This window comes from Spodoptera frugiperda, chromosome 2, assembly GCF_023101765.2.
Source record: "Spodoptera frugiperda isolate SF20-4 chromosome 2, AGI-APGP_CSIRO_Sfru_2.0, whole genome shotgun sequence".
Lineage (NCBI taxonomy): Eukaryota > Metazoa > Arthropoda > Insecta > Lepidoptera > Noctuidae > Spodoptera > Spodoptera frugiperda.
The window spans coordinates 208270-225499 of record NC_064213.1 but is presented as its reverse complement, the minus strand read 5'-3'; the positions used below and the strand labels follow the sequence as shown (position 1 = coordinate 225499).

The following is a 17230-nucleotide window of genomic DNA, read 5'->3' as shown; positions in this document are numbered from 1 at the left end:
TGTTGGTTAACTGTTTGATGTAGGTATTAAAAAATGACATGGTGGCCCGAGGGTTTAAGACACTTACCAGACCAGACAAGCCACCGAGGTTTCTCATGCATGAGAGTGCGGTTCTAATCCTCCTAACAGAATGTACCAATGTGGCTTTTTCCGAGTTATATGTACTTTCTACGATTAGATAGATACCACTGACAAATGGTAAAGGAAAACATCGTGATGACACCTGGGTTTATAATTTTTAATTATAAGTTTGAAATCGCCAATCTGCATTGAGCAAGTGTAGAGATTATTGCTAATGATGTGTAAATAATAATATGTTGAATATATATTATATTGTATTTTCCCATTTTTGTTACACTTCAACTATGCAAATTCATTATTTTCTCAACCGAACTTTTCAGAGCTTTTTTACGCGATACTGTTAGAGAAAAATGTAGCGAGACAGTCGATAAAAAGTCTACACTGACTTAAAAAATCATTTAAAAATCTTTAAATGGTTTTAAACTTTAACACAATGCCATACAATCGAAAACCAATTACCGAGAACAGTTTAGGGACAGCTTGTAAAGCATGTTCAGCAGTAACTGCTGAAGTGTTCAAACATCATTTGGCGAGGGATCGACTGCAAACATCCAACTTGTGGCTCCAATCCACAAATTTGGAAACTTGGGAAATATCAAATGGGGCTCCTTGACCACTCCAACTTCCACCAGACTCAACTATTAGCTTAATTACAATCGGAATATCATTGAAACGAAGCTGAATTGGTTTGATTTCATGTTTATTTCTTAGAACCGTACTTGGCATGTACTTCAAAGATTGAAACTTAGATCTATAATTAATTGAAAAGTAACTTTAAGTAATAAGGGGAACCTTACGTTCAACAGTGGATGTGTTTTGAGATAAATGAAGATGATATTAATTATGATGACTGTCAGAAAACTGTGAAAGCATCAGTCAACATGGACTGCTTTAGCAGTTAACATTTTAAATAAACTCTCCTCATTTTGTTGAAGTATTAGTAATAATATTTTGTACCTTTCTTATTATGGGGAAAACCTTCAAATGGCGCGTAGCTTTTTGGGGAGAAAGACAAGACTCACTAATACTACCCCGGTGACCACTCTAAGCACCTATAACGGGGCACAGAGTCCTCTAATTAGACATGCTCTAGAGCCCCCATAATGCAACACCTGTTACATCGTACCTGCATTGTCAAGTGACTAGTCGATGTATAGTACACGACATATAATACTATTCTCCCATACATAACTAATCTCGCCCTAAAGATAAGAGAAAATAAATCAGTAGCTCACAAGTATGTGGTGTAACAACGCAGTAAGTGCGGCAGTATTTTGTTTACTGTGCAGTAATCACAAGTCAACACCGCGTGGGTGTGGCCACACAATAACAAATCGTATAGATATGCAGTAAATTACCAAATCATTTGATAAATTGTATTAAAGTATTGCTTTGATAACACTGCATTCCTATCACCATCACATGCATCCTACTTTCCAATTCTAAATTATTAAAATCACAAGTCCGACGTCGCATTGCTACTCTCAGTTAGAAAAGGCCTTATAGGCTTTTTGTGATGATGAAGATGGTGATGATGAGTACCTCCGAATGTTGAATACGTCCCAATAGAAAGATAGACGTATCTTATAGTCCTCACTTTGTGCATGTAATTATTATTTTATTGTAACTTTCGTGAGACATACTAAATTAATTATTATGTTATCGGCTTACTCACGTACTGTTTGACGAGGAACTCGACTAGTTTCAAGCCATGCTAGAGGCTCATATTCATGAGCAGCATTCCGCGACACACGACGCGGCGATTGTCGCGCTGCTACTGAGTTGCCTCATGTAATTACGAGTAAGTAACTCATTCTACGTAATAAACCAAATCCCACTTAGAAAGAGGTTTCATTTATATATTGTGGTACGTTGCGTCGTTTTCCGTAATTATATTTTTATGACATTCCCCATTGCACCGTTGCGTTGTCGCGAAACAACGCGCAATAGACAAATGGAGCCGGGGCGTTACGACTACTGACTATGTTTGTAAGCAATACTAAGTATTTGTATCCAATACACGAAATAAAACTTACTATAAAAATATAAAGTAATATTGGTAGTGAGTAAATAAAAATATCAAAACGTATATTGTATTCATATTTTTTATTAATAAATTATAATACCTATCTATTACGGTACATTAAATATTCTTGCTACTTACATTGTACAAAGATCTTATTTATAGGCTCCTAAATATTTTAATAAATTAATTCTTATCTTCTAATCACAGTTACTGGCTAGCTGTACACAGATTCCTTGGAAATATATCTAAACTAATTTAATACTTATACTACATTTCTATTCTCCTGTAGTTAGTTAGCTTCGGCTGTCTTGAATGAAAATATTTACAATTACTTGAGAGAAGCCTCGTATACAATCACTAATATCTTTTAGGAACTACGTACAAAAATGTATATAAAACTATATATTTCAGTCCAGTTCCACTTTTCATTGAAGAGAACACAGCAAAGCCGAGGCGGCTAATATAATAATACCACAGTAGTCAGTCAGTTAGTCAGTCAGTCAGTCAGTTTTCAGTAGTCATCTATAATGTTGTCTTGACAAATCTCTCGTTTGTGGCGCTAACTACTTCAGGAGATTCTTCTACTGGGGGCTTCGTCTCTTTTGGGGGTCTCTTTTTGCCACCTGCAAGTAAATAAACAAACGGTTAAACATCACAATAAAAAACACGTGAGAAAGGAAAGTTGAAATAATTTCATTAAAAAGGAATAACGAAATTCTCTGAGATTCATCAAAGTAATTAAGTTAATTAAATCTTCTATCAAAGTAAAAATGACTACTTACCACCCAAAGCTATCTTCTGAAGTGTTGAGAAAGGCGCATCAATGCAGATACACAGGACCAAGGCGAATATGAAGGAAAACGCGAAGTCACTCATGAATCTGTACATCTGTGAACAAAACACACACACTATTAGCAAACTGAACCATGTTACACAATGTAGGTATTTATTTATGTCAACAACTTAAATAACGTCCCCAATCTTTACAATCCCCGAATCCCCAATCCTCAAATTTCTAACTCCCAAAAGGGCTGTAACGTACTTGTAAAGAACGGTGATTCAGGTGTCTCACAAAAAAATACACATGTGTTACTCACATTCTGTCCATTAGTGAAGTAGTAGGGCTTCACCCAGCTTCCAACGGCGGTGAAGATGACTGGCAAGTGGAGCAAATAGACGGCGTACGAGAGACGAGCGGGCAGCTTCCAGATTTGTAGCGAGAGGAACCAGTTGATAGGACCTGAGGAACAGACATTATATTAGAATACTTGCATTTTTCTGTCTTATGTAAGGAATAATAGAATCTCGAGTTAAATAGGAAATGTAAAGTTAAAGTAGAATTCAGATATATTAAATAATCTTACCTCCATAGCCATGGTGGCAGGCGAAGATAAGCCAACCCAAGCCGACGGCCCAGATGGCGCGCATGTACGCGTTCAAGAAGTTGTCGAACTGCTGCGCAGTGTGCCCGGGCTGCATCACGGGGTAGATGGAGAAGATGCAGAACGCCATCAGAATGAAGGACAGCGCCCACAGGATAATTACTTGGAACTGGAATATGACAAAACCAAATGTTATTGTTGTGTTAACAAATACTTTAAAATTAAACAAAAAATAACTTCAAATCTTAATAGTGCTACATAGACACAAATAGTGCTACTAACCCTAGGTATTCTGATTTTCTTGTCCTTGCACAAGTACAGCAGGTAGCCATAGACCATGCCCACAAAGAATGGAGGAGCACGAGCCAAAGTGTTCATGTAGTAAGTTTGGACGTAAGCTTGGAACTGGGCAATACGTCTGTGAAACGAAAAAGAAATTAGAATTAATTAAATGTATGGTAATAAATTATAATAAGATTTTTCTCTTAATAACTTTGATATTGTTTATTATGAATTTATAAATACTTACTCTGGATTAGCTAATGCAGCAGAGAAGTTATACAAGAAACTGTACAGTGAGGATGACACGAGAGACAGGAGTACGAAAGCGGTGAGGATGCACCACGAGATCTTCTCCGAGCCGAACATAAAGACCAGCACGATGGGGCAGACGATGTACAGCTGCATGTCCACTGACAGGTACCAGGTCTGGGACAAACACTGGAAACAAGAAAATAAGTTAGTTTGACTCCTTACTTCGTAGAAGTAATTGAAAACAATACTAAGATAAATTACGGTTTTACTCACAATTCTGAGAGGGTTCACGTAATTTTGAATGTGAAGTAATGCAGACCACCAGTACTCCCGACAGTTCTCGGTGGCGTGAGCTGGGTTGGCCCAGTACGGACCGTCAGACACGTGGTGGAAGGCAGAGGCTTGGAGCAGAACCACAGCAGCCAACAGTGGGAACATACGGAGTAAACGGTTCAGGTAGAAAAGATGGATAGTCTTGATGAAACGTCCTGGAAGAAAAAAAAAACTTTCTTTAGTACAAATGCCCAAACTTAGTTCTAAAAATATAGCAATAATTACTTTATTATACAAAATAAACATATGAAATTTTGAACTTACTTCGGGAGATTTTTCCAATGACAGTATACACGGCAAGTATACCACTGAGTAAAAAGAAAGTATCCACAGTGATCGGTGCCGAGTTGATCCACGTTCCTTGGAATGACGTAAGCCACTGCAATAGATGTAACATCATCATTAGAATTTGGCACGTTGTGTTATTTGACAAGAACATTACAATAATATATTACTCGGTAGTACTTACGTCGAAAGTGTCCACTAGATTGTGCACGAAGTTGAGCAAGGTCATGCTGTAGGTGTGTCCCACGACGACCCACATCATGGAGATGGCGCGGATCCCGTCCACACACTCGAGCGAGTCAGGAGTCGACTTGAATGTCAAGAAGCGGCGAGTGTTCGTGTACACGGAGAAACTGACGAACAGTGGGTTGATGCGGGATGGAGCTGCAGGTCACAAAGCAAACGTCAATTTTATTAATATACTCTATGCACTTAACTTTGGGATTATTTTCTAAAAACATATTTCAGAAAGTGTCATTGTGGCTTTCAAGAAAATGAATGATAAACGTGGTATGATAAGATTATTTTTTTAACTTTCCTTTAAATCTGGTCACGTTGATATTTAATAACATAACTATCTTTATCGTATTGATCGATTATATACGTATTTTGTATGTTTTTGTTAATTAGAAATATATAACTTACCACGTTTGAACAGGAAAGTTTGGACGAGGTCGTACGACGTGCTAGCGATGAGCAACAGTCCGATGATGGAGAAGATGACACTGCAAGAAAACGAAAATATTAAGTACATGAAATAGAAACCAAATTAAAAAGAAATATTGTATACACTTATGACAGTAATGATTGAAATGATGTAAGTAATAATATAACTTACATAGCAACGATATCAGCAGGAGCTAAAGGTTTGTCTTGGGGCAGCCTACAATACTCCTCCTTAATAACGAATTCGGAAAAGGGAATCTGGGCCTCAAGGAAGTCGATGGCTTGGGTCGGCGTGCAGACGGCGGGAATACAAATTCCTAGCAGCGCACTTTTGTTGGCTGCGAAATTCAACGGGAATATTCTGTTCTCAGGTTGGCTGTAAACAAATCAATTCTGTAATTATCTATGTAATGCGTCGAAATGTTTGGATTAATTAAACCTTAGGCTCAAGAATATAAATTTAATGTAATATTTTACCTGATCGAGTCAACTGCCTCCCCCATGCCACTAAGTCCAAGCACGTATTTCCTCAAGTTATTGTAAGTTTCAACAGCTTGGAGCGTTTCACTGTCGATTTCAGGGAATGGTGGATAACCAGCATTGCGTGAACGCAGTTCTTCTGGTGCTTCTTCATAATCAGGCGTGGTAGTTGGTGGGAAAGTGATCTCATCAGGCCAAGTGATCCCACCAGGCAGAGTGATCTCACTAGGCCGAGTGATCCCACCAGGCAGAGTGATGTCACTAGGCCGAGTGATTTCACTAGGCAGAGTGATCCCATCAGGCAGAGTGATCCCATCAGGCAGAGTGATCCCATCAGGCAGAGTGATCCCATCAGGCAGAGTGATCCCATCAGGCAGAGTGATCCCATCAGGCAGAGTGATCCCATCAGGCAGAGTGACCCCATCAGGCAGAGTGATCCCATCAGGCAGAGTGATCCCATCAGGCAGAGTGATCCAATCAGGCAGAGTGACCCCATCAGGCAGAGTGATCTCACTAGGCCGAGTGATCTCACTAGGCCGAGTGATCTCACTAGGCAGAGTGATCCCACCAGGCAGAGTGATGTCACTAGGCCGAGTGATCTCACTAGGCAGAGTGATCCCACCAGGCAGAGTGATCCCCGTAGGCAGAGTGATGTCACTAGGCCGAGTGATCTCACTAGGCAGAGTGATCCCACCAGGCAGAGTGATCCCAGTAGGCAGAGTGATGTCACTAGGCCGAGTGATCTCACTAGGCAGAGTGATCCCGTCAGGCAGAGTGATCCCAGTAGGCCGAGTGATCTCACTAGGCAGAGTGATCCCATCAGGCAGAGTGATCCCAGTAGGCAGAGTGATGTCACTAGGCCGAGTGATCAAACTAGGCCGATTGATCTCACTAGGCAGAGTCGGCCAAGTGATAGTCGGCCAAGTGATAGTCGGCCAAGTGATAGTAGGTAATGTGCCACTAGTTGTAGGGAGATTAATCGGTGGTAAAGATTCAAGTGGAACACTAACAGCGCAGTATTTCCCCTGGTAAGTTCTGTCATCGACTACTTGATGGATCCCCAAGCATTGAAAGTAGTCTCCTAGATCATTCCAATTGCCACCAAGAAGGTTGCTCGGTAACTTGCCACTGGCATCGAGAACTGAAACAAAATAATGTCGCGTTAAAAACACATTGCAAGACAATCCCTTTAGACGAGCATTTCAACCAAGTACAGAAAGATCGCCTAGTGTTTAAATATACATAGTATAATTTTCATAGTTAATATTAACAACCCGGATACTTAGAACTGTTATCGCGGAAAATTTGACATCGCAAATTACAATCAGTTTAATCATTGCTCAAAGGTTACATCGTGATTTCCAAACATTGAAGATAAATTATACGATTTTAATCACATATAGACACAGTCCCCGAAACTAGCGGATTGCCAAATAATGAGCTGATAACGTTTATTGTTAATCAGCACAATCTGGACAGGGGGAACACAACGTGTAGATAATGAGCACGTGTCTGCTACTTGCATGTTGTTTGTCGAAGTAAGTAAATGTATGTCTTCACGTGTTAAACGCATCTTATGCGCAACATCTCAATCGAAGATGGAATATGAGAAAACATAATCTATTTCTCACACAAATACTTCAAAGTGGCGTTAAGCATTATTGTTATGTTGATAAGCTGCTTCCATCCGCAGCTAGAATTTTCTATCACTCCCAATTATACGATAATCCTAATACCTAAGTAATATCTTCTGTTTATTGCGTTCGATACTTAATCTAAGGCAAGGCTAATATTGTATGTATGTTAATATTACAAATAATGTAATGTTTTATTGCCTTATTACTGATACAATACTGGTTTGGAATTAAATTATCTTTCTTTTGATAGCAAAAAAGATTTTCTTAGCTATAAAATATGATATCTATGTATAGGCGTATTATGAGACTGTAGAATCGCCTGATTGTATTCTAGATTCTATAAAATTTGGAAAATAATAATCTAAGTACTAAATACTAATTAAATGTTAATCGGCATTGACACTCCGAAATACTATTCTTTCGAAATATTGTGTAATAATATATTAAATTGTTTAGTTCAATGCTTTCCAGAGACATTTATCAACAAAACATCAATTTATCATAAAACGCAGCTAATATTATAATTGAGACAGATTAAAATCGTTCGATTCCTAAGCTGCGGAAACCGATAATTTTTCTTAAGACTTTTATTACCACTAATTAGGAGTCATAAAACTACTTTCGTCACCTGCGCGATAATGCACGTTGTAAATATTTTTCAGTGACTTATCATACAGCGGATGTAATTCCAATACTTAATCTTTAAAGAGAAGCTTTACAAAGCCCTATAAGTATAGTTATCAATGCAAGATATTTTTTTATAAGCATTAGATTAGTAGATACAAATTAATGACGTTATAAAATCCTTAAAATTTATTAAACGTATTACTGAAATTGTAATCTTAAAGGCTTTAAGCGTTTAGCAAATCTATTAAGATCCGTTTAAAATATCCCAATAACTGTGATAATTGTAATTTTGTATCAACTAACGAATTCCAAGGTTTACGGATACTAATCGTGGTAATCCTTTCACTAATTAGGTTAAAAAGTCGCTAAATTGGACAAATAATCTGATGGGATTCCGATTGTTAAGGCAAGAATTTTATTAATGAAATACAAGGGATTTTTTCAACACTGCCCCACACTAGGATTTACTCTTGCGTCGTGGGTGCTTTTACAAACATTCAAGTTCACACCCAAATGACACTCAGACCGGACACAACAATTTGTAGATCACACAAAGAGTTGCTCCGTGCGGAAATCGAATCCGCTACACGTTGCACGGTAGCTAGTTGCCCAGCCACCGCGTCAATCGCATTATCCATGGGAAAAGTGAAATATGCACCATTAGAAATTAAGTAATGAAAAAGTAACTCACATAAATATCTTAATTGGTCGTTGTCCGCCAAATACGTGAGTTGAGCTGCACATTCTTCAGGGTCCAACACACTCTGGTACAAATCCTCGTCAAACACACTTTTCTGAGCGAACACTGAGCACACTGCTAGCAAGAATATAAAGTACTTGTGAGTACCCATCGCGACTGCCTGTGGCCAAGCAACTACGACTAATGTTGTGTCCACCGCCGAACAAATATATTTATATAAAAACCGATGATATTGTGAGAATTACTGATTACCCCGCTAATGATAAGCCAGTAAGTAATCTTTGCTAATTTATCAATAATCTATTTCTTTATTGTGATATCTGACTTAGTGCCGTGACTAAACGCTACAGACCATTCGCCACTGATATGGATTTTGTTTGGAGTTTTGTTTTTTAATAATTATTCATTAATTTCCAGGAGTTTTGGTGTGAAAGTTTTCCTTAGCAACTTACTTGATTTCAATCCTACTCAATGTCCTTGTAAAAACTCAGAGTGTGTCAATATTTCAATAATTATCGTTGATTTTAGTGATATATGTAGGTACTCCTAATTAAAGTTGTTCAATTATTATTCAAAGTGATGAATTTTTACACATTAAGTGTGGGAGAACCATGCTTCGGCATGAATGGGCCGACTCGACCGGAGTGATAACACGGCCATACAGAAAACCGGCGTGCTACATGCTCGCAAAATATTTCGCCGTGTGAGTGAGGTTACTGGAGGCTCAATTCCCTCTCTCCCCAAACATAATATACCTTACCCTGAAAAAGGCCGGCAATGCATTTATAACGCCTCTGGTGTTTCGGGTGTCCATGGGCAGCGGCAATTGCTTAAGATCAGGTGATCCGTCTGCTCGTATACTGGCTTATACCATAAAAAAAACATTAATGTCACAGTACTATAGTGCGCGCGGAACTAGTTGGCCGCTCGTGTCTGTCTTAAGTAAATATTTCACAATCAGTGCACGCTTAATAAGTCAGTAGTAAAATAATAACTGCAATGGTAGTATTAAACCCGGAGCTGCGGACTTCCTAACGGTTTATCGGGGCTTTGGCTCGAAGAGTAGGAGTAGAAACGGGGTGGTTTTTAGTCAGTAAGAGTCTGACATTCCCTATCGCCTCGTCCAAGGCGGGGGAAAACATTGTCTGATTTTCCTCTCTCAAAAAAAGATAGCATTAATAGTGAGCAGCGTACTTGTTGCTCTACTGATGTACCTATGCACGCGGTGCTGATCGCTTACCATCATCATATTAGATAAACCATGATATAATATTACTGTAATGTACTAATATCAATGTTCATTATATCAATCACATACTCAGCTTGCTAAAAGTTAGATTAGCTGTTAATCCTGACTACTCATTTGCACTTCATGTTAAGCATGTGCTTTCTAGCTTAGTCTATTCAATAAACTCGATTTATTGATTGAGCTAAAAAAGTAGAGTAGTTGTATGATAATTTTTAACTCTTTTGATTGATATATACAATGGGATTTCCTAGGTACAAGCCACACAATTTCTTAACTACTACACTACAAAATGTTACAAAATAACGTTATAAAATACTACATAAACTATAATATAATTCCAAATATATATATATATATACATCATGTATATATATAATATTATACATCATGGTGTGTGTTTGTATGTGGGTGTGTCTTCACACTTATCTATGTATATTTCAACACCAAATAAGGTATATTCTATTTTTATAACTGTTTTAAATCTAAGTGACGTCGAACCAATTTATTGACCCTTACGATAAACGTTTCATAATAAAACAACTAAAATGATTAGCAATAGTGTGACTGTCACAAACTAATTTAAAAATAAAGCCATAAAGATAGGCCCATAGATCCTAGTTGTGTACAAGTTATATTTTTAGAAGGCTTTATGTACATTATCGGTGACGAATACATTGAAAAGTCGTAACCTGCGTGAGTCAGGCGCTGTGAATCATCAGCTTACGATATATATCAGTCAGATTGTAAGACTTAACACCTAGATTGATAACAAAATATTTATTTTTAGACCAAGCCACGTTTGTTTTACTGTAGGGTATAATATTATATTAGATGAATCACACGTATCATTAAAAAGTCTTTCCCAACAATTCGATACGTTGAAAGGTCGTTGATTTGGTCTGTGGAGCTGTACTGTGACGTCACTAGTAGGTTACACTTATCACATTGTTTTGTTTACGTCGATGCGAATATTTGTCACCAGTGTTATTTTTAGAGAGAGCAGGACAGACCAATATCTTTCTCTCTTTCATACAAAATTTTATGTAGTAAGAAGTTTTGTTATGACTTACAATTGAAATCACAGTGGAAGGGGGGAAGTTTGATAACTGTTCGTTTATATCAGTGATGCATAGCTTTTTACAACACAGTCAGACATTTTGATTTATTATGCTGATGTCTACAAACATTGAAATAACAGGAAAAGGTTGAAACGCGAAACAACATTAACAGAAACTTAACTGTTGTTATAAATAGGGGAAGAACCTTTTTGCTTTTAACTGTGTCGGATTTAAACTGACATAATCGTTAATCTTAATCATTTTTCTTCAGGTATATACCTCCCATGTAAAGAGGAAACTTGCAACAGTGCCGAAATATCGGAAACTCATAGATAGAGACTTTTCAATGTATTCGTCACCGATAATGTATATAAAGCCTTCTAAAAATATAACTAGTATACAACTAGGATCTATGGGCCTATCTTTATGGCTTTATTTTTAAATTAGTTTGTGACAGTCATACTATTGCTAATCATTTTAGTTGTTTTATTATGAAACGTTTATCGTGGGGGTCAATATATTGGTTCGACGTCACTTAGATTGAAAACGATTATAAAAATAGAATTTACCTTATTTGTGTTGAAATATAACACAGATATGTAATAAACATGGTAAATATCCCGTCTCATGTTCTAATGATAGCAGTTCTTTTACGTTTTAAGATATGAATGTTATATTTCTTTATTGAGGAAATTCATTGCATTTTTTTAATTACAGAATTACAGTGTTGTTTGGTCTATATCTTTACAACATATTATAAAATTTAAAACTTTGTTAGATTCAACGCGCTTATCTCCGGAAGTGCTGGTGCCAATTGAAAAATAAAATTCTCGAGGATATTCCATTTGTTAAGGCAGGTTATCAGATATAAAACCTCACGCTACGCCCAACAGGGACCTCTAATATTGTTGCCAGGCATTGTACATACTTTCTCGTACACAGGTACGTCGAAAACGTTTCTGTGTTCGTATTGAAATTTCAAAAATCTAAAAAAAATCTGCCACATTTGCTGCCTAACCAGAAATTTAAAGAAGTAAGTAAGTAAGAAGTACTTCAGGAAATTATAAATCACTAGGTCGATAAAACAGTCAATTTTGATAAAATTTGCTTTAATAATAAACCTTGGGGACTTTTACGACCTTGAGACATTACAGATTATTTTACTACACATTTGTAAGTTAAGCCACTGGCAAAATTATAGTACTTGTAGTATTGTCTGATTAAAAATTGTTTTTGCTTCTCAACCTTGTATAATGTACTAATACAAGGCTAAAGAAAAATAATGTGACATTCAGACGGAGTTAGTGATTCGCTTCTGATAGCAAACGCTTTGATTTAATAATTAATAATCAATTTTATAAAGATACAATTTGTAATCGTATATTGATTAACTATTTGGTGGGTTTCTACTAAAATATTTGATATATTTTTATAGTATCTATCGTGAGATATACGAAATTAACTAAAAATCAGCGCAGACTGCTAATGACGAAGAGTCCCTCTGTGACTCGAAACTAGTAGGTACCTATAGCTTTTCTATATTAATGTACGTGAGTAAACCGAGTTTTTTTAAATATTTGTTTGTTCATAATAATAAGATCGTGTAACTTTATAATTTTATTGTTTGTGCCATTCATATTACTCACGTAGCCGTAGGTACATTTGTTTTAAAATGAATTTGTTTGTCAATCAAAAGTTTGTGTAATAAATTTTACTTCAATCATTTTAAACCTTTAATTAACTTTAATATACGATAAATAAGAATAAGGCACAATGATGATCCTTTAATCGTTGTTCCGTAACTAATGCACAAAGATTAATTGGCTTACCTAATTGAATGTAACTTTATCGACAAAAAAATTATGGTTTAATCGCGTAAACATACTGAGAAAAGCTTTACTGCTTTCGAGTCACAGAGGAGTCTTCCTCATGAGTAGCGAGCGCGAACACTGTGACGTCACGCAACCTACTGTTATCTCAGGATAAAGTAAGCCGACCCATTCGAACCGAAGGATGGCTCTCCCACACTTACTGCTTATGTAGTATACCAATAAATATGTGGAAACTGGGGACTTTTTAAGCAAATAACACAGGTTATAGTTACCTAAATATAATAACACAGGTTATATTATATTTTGTGAATATTCCAATACGCTCACGTACGAGAATTAAATGATAATTGAGGCTCGTGTCACGATAATTACAATAAATGGGAAGTTATCTCCAGACAAACCGCGCACTAATCTAATCAGTTATTTTGCGAGCAAATTGTGATTGATCGAGCGAGGTAATGTTATACACACGTTTGAAGGTTTAGTCATTTCTTACGTATCATTGTTATGTAAGGTTAACTTGCTTTTTTGAAGGGGGAAAATCATCCAATGACTTTTCCCGCCTAGGGCGAGGGAGTGTCAGACTCTTATTGACTAAAAACCACCCCGTTCCTACATCTGCTTTTTGAGCTGGAGCCCCAGTAACCCTAGCCAGTCCGCCTCTGGATGCAATCAATTAGCTGATTAAAATTACTTCCAATTTGGTCATCTAGAAGTCATTGGAGAAGGCTTGTGTTTAGTTGTACCGTTGACATTTCGTGGCTGATATGCTGATTATAAAAGTTAGAGTATTTCCGTTCAAGTTTAGACTTTAAATTATGCATTTAAAGTCCATTCATCACTAATTATACAACTTTGAGTATTGACATTTGGAGGGAATTAAAGAGTTTCAAGAAAATTATGAATTTCATGTTCTCCTTTTATTCTGCAAGAAAACAATAACACATTAAGAACAGTTCGATCATACCATTCACACTAGGCTTAAAGCATTACTTGCAGTTTCAATATAATTATTATTAATGACTGTTAACAACACGTGTTTTTCCCCTACGCACACTAATCACACATCGATAAAAAAAATCAAAATTACATTTTTTTGTAGATTTCACCTTGGAGTTTTGTATTTTAGACTTTCTACTTTAGATAAAAACCAAAATAAAAGATTCCGGACATACATTCCAATAAAATTAAGTACCAATCAATGTATGTTTACAGCTCACACAAATAGAGGGCGCCACTGGGGCTAACGATCATAACCTACGTGTATGCGGAACAGTTTAGATGAGCTGTAATATTTAAGGAAATATTCGCGATATCTATTATTATTCCAAATGTAATTCCAGTAAATACTTTATTTATTACAATAAACATAATATAATATATCGATAACGCATTTTCCTGTTGCGTTCCTACTGCTGTAATAACATTTCCTATCTCTAGATTATATCACGTAATAATTATATAGACGCCACTAATGCTGTACATGGTAATTTTTCACATTTCATGTTATCAATAACAACATTATATAAATACAGTGAAACGTCATTTATCACGAATCCATGGATTATACACTAATTCTCTTTCGCCTCGGATTAAGATAAAAAAACAAAACATTCTTGTCAAATTGGATCGCAAACTTTTCCTAGATTTATTTATTTCTTTAAATTTTTAAAAGTCATTGAACTGACTACCTTTCGCTCTTCTTTCTTCATACAATCTATTTTGCTGTGGAATGCGCTGCTCACGGATGTCAGGACGGCGACCAGTCGACTGTCCTTCAAGTTTAAGGTTTGTGAGCATCTATGGAAGAGGCTGACAGACTCAACACACACATAGTTCACGTATTTATGTATGTATGTTGTATATAAATGTAAGTATATATTGTAATATTTATTGTATGTATAACATGATAAGTATCGATATAATTATAAATTGATTTATGTTATAATATTTCAACACAAGTCTGTTGTTACACCTACTGTTGTCTCTCTGCATCACCCCAAGGTTGACTGGTAGAGAATGCCAAATTGGCATTAAGTCCACCATTGTACATAAAGTGTAAAATAAATTATTCACCACGCAGGATCTTCCCAATTCATTCATACATTGCTAACACGCGTTTTATCTTTTTTATGTAATAGGCCGGTAAACGAGCAGACCGATCACCTGATGGTAAGCACTCGCCGGCGGTCAATAACATCAGAGGAATTGTATCTACGTGCGTGCGTGGCCGGCTTTTGGGGGATAAGAATTTTAGGATTGGGGATTATCTATATTAAATCCATTTAAGACATGTTCTTATCATTCATGTATTTAAGATACATTTGCATTCCAATATTTTTTAAATACAGTAAATTGCTATCACGTTTTCAAACTAAATCACGTTCCTTGTATATTATTTCTTGTTCCATCCCCACGGTCCACTCCGGTCCACTGGATTTCTCATTACATGACATTCTCTACTAAAACGTATTTCTCTAAAAAACAAAGTAAAAATATAAAAACAATCGTCTGGGTGAGACGCGAGTGACATTACAATCAGTCGCATTCAGATACACAATCACGTCCTCAGGGCATTCGTTTGTGATACAATAGGAAAAACTTGGTGACATGACACAATTTACTCTACAATGCATATAAACTATGTGTGCTAGATATTAAAAATGGTTTCAGAAACTGATTCAACGTATGAACATCAATGGCAGTGCAAAGTCTGTGTAATATCTCTTCGGTTTTGATTGGTTTTATAAAAAAGTATAATATTTCAATGTATTTGAATTTGAAATGCGGAATGAATTAATATTCATTCGAATGGTTTAAAATGTAATATTTCAGTTAGCTTTATGTAAATTTTTGTACGACCTAAATCTTTTTTGATTTACAATTATGTCTGATTTACCAAATACATCAAGGATAACGTTTATTAAATTTACTACGTAACCTAATTCTCTACAAAGAACTGGTGTTCTTGGAATGTGATACAAGAAAGTTTCAAGATGAAGTAAATACAAGTAAATAGTTTGTTCGTAATCTGGACGAGATGTGTTCAAAGACTTCATTATCTACAGTACCTAATTGAAAAGGTTTTCGAACAATACTCTGGTACCTAAATACACGAAGGTTATTAAAGTTTAATTCTCGAAATCTACAAGCTTGCGAGTTAATCCAGCACAGAGCAATAAATGTTCATGTATTAAATAACTTATCTACCGATTACATGACGAATGACATTTGAATAACTTTGACGTTCTTGGCCAATTATGGAATATTGTGGAATATTCTTACATCTTTACCAGATATCGTGGATTCGTGGAATTGTAATCACAGATGTTTTATTGTGATCTTGTTTTGCATGTACTCGGCGGTGCTGCGGTGTTGCCATGAAGCAAGTATGAGGAGATGTCATAATGTGATTGTGCACTGTGACACAAAAAACAGCCCTGCCCATATTAACACAATGCACATGTTTTCAGAACAAGGATTCCAGATCGACTGTCTATCCTAGATCAATATCAATTACACTGTACATCAATGTTACCATTTAAAGGAAAATTCTTAGTGTTCTTAGCTATGACGTATAAAAATTTTACACAACTGACATAATACCAACAAACAACTCGACAAAAATGTATTCAATAAAAACACAACATAACTACAAACTCTGATAACTGTCAATAAATGAAACATCACACCAATTCGGTAATAATGCCTAATTTCTTTATCAACTGACTAAATCTAATCTGTATTACTCATATACTTTTTTGGAACTAATTTGATTTCTTAACAGGCACGCTTCGGGAGGATGATTATTTATTTACACAGTTTTTACCTCATAGATAAAGAGAGTCTTAAAATAGCAATTTTTTATTACATTGTAAACCTTTTGCTTATATTGAACTGAGTTATAATTATTGATTTGGTATAAAAACCTGTTTCGTAGTGAAATATTTATCAATGAATCAGTTTTGAGATTGTCTCGTGAGAGCTGATAATGGGAACAAGGTACTTAGCACTTAGCAGTGAGGACTCTATGCCATTCTTCTCAAAAATAATTAAGTTAGTTATATAAATCATAGATTAAGTACAATCTTGGGTTTCTTCCAGAGCTGTGGACTGTCTAACGGGTTACCGGGGCTCTAGGTCAAAAAGCAAGAGTAGGAACGGGGAGGTTTTTAGTCAGTAAGAGTCTGACTCTCCGTCTCACTTTACCCAAGGCGGGAGAAACCATTGTATGATAACCCTCCCTTAAAAAAGCTTGAATTTATTATATACAACCTGTATCAAAACTGTACTAGTTTAATATTGCAACACAGAATATTTACATTATTAATAGCCTTCCA

General features: G+C 36.1%; 1 protein-coding gene across 3 annotated transcripts; it reads right to left on the bottom strand.

Moving 5' to 3' along the window:
* Positions 1-2168: 2168 nt before the first annotated feature.
* LOC118269297 (nose resistant to fluoxetine protein 6) lies at positions 2169-8956 on the bottom strand. Of its 3 annotated transcripts, none has more exons than XM_050700719.1 (14): positions 8743-8955; positions 6207-6928; positions 5785-5972; positions 5480-5683; positions 5287-5366; positions 4826-5025; positions 4621-4735; positions 4297-4511; positions 4019-4209; positions 3772-3907; positions 3472-3658; positions 3205-3347; positions 2890-2995; positions 2169-2730 (listed from the first exon to the last, which is right to left on the bottom strand). In XM_050700719.1, the coding sequence occupies exons 1-14, from the start codon at positions 8900-8902 to the stop codon at positions 2630-2632; spliced, it is 2748 nt and encodes a 915-aa protein (XP_050556676.1). In that variant the 5' UTR covers positions 8903-8955; the 3' UTR covers positions 2169-2629. The 3 variants fall into 3 exon arrangements, with proteins under 3 accessions (XP_050556676.1, XP_050556681.1, XP_035440228.2); XM_050700724.1 differs by having other exon boundaries at positions 6279-6928; XM_035584335.2 differs by having other exon boundaries at positions 5785-6928; positions 8743-8956.
* Between the last annotated feature and the right edge of the window lie 8274 nt (positions 8957-17230).

Bases quoted from the DNA above. Each gene is read 5' to 3' on its own strand.
- LOC118269297 (XM_035584335.2), bottom strand. From the start codon at position 8,902: ATGGGTACTCACAAGTACTTTATATTCTTGCTAGCAGTGTGCTCAGTG. The intron at 5,684-5,784 runs GTAAAATATTAC...ATTTGTTTACAG, and splicing joins GAGGCAGTTGACTCGATCAG to CCAACCTGAGAACAGAATAT. The intron at 4,736-4,825 runs GTAAGTACTACC...CATCTATTGCAG, and splicing joins ATCTAGTGGACACTTTCGAC to TGGCTTACGTCATTCCAAGG.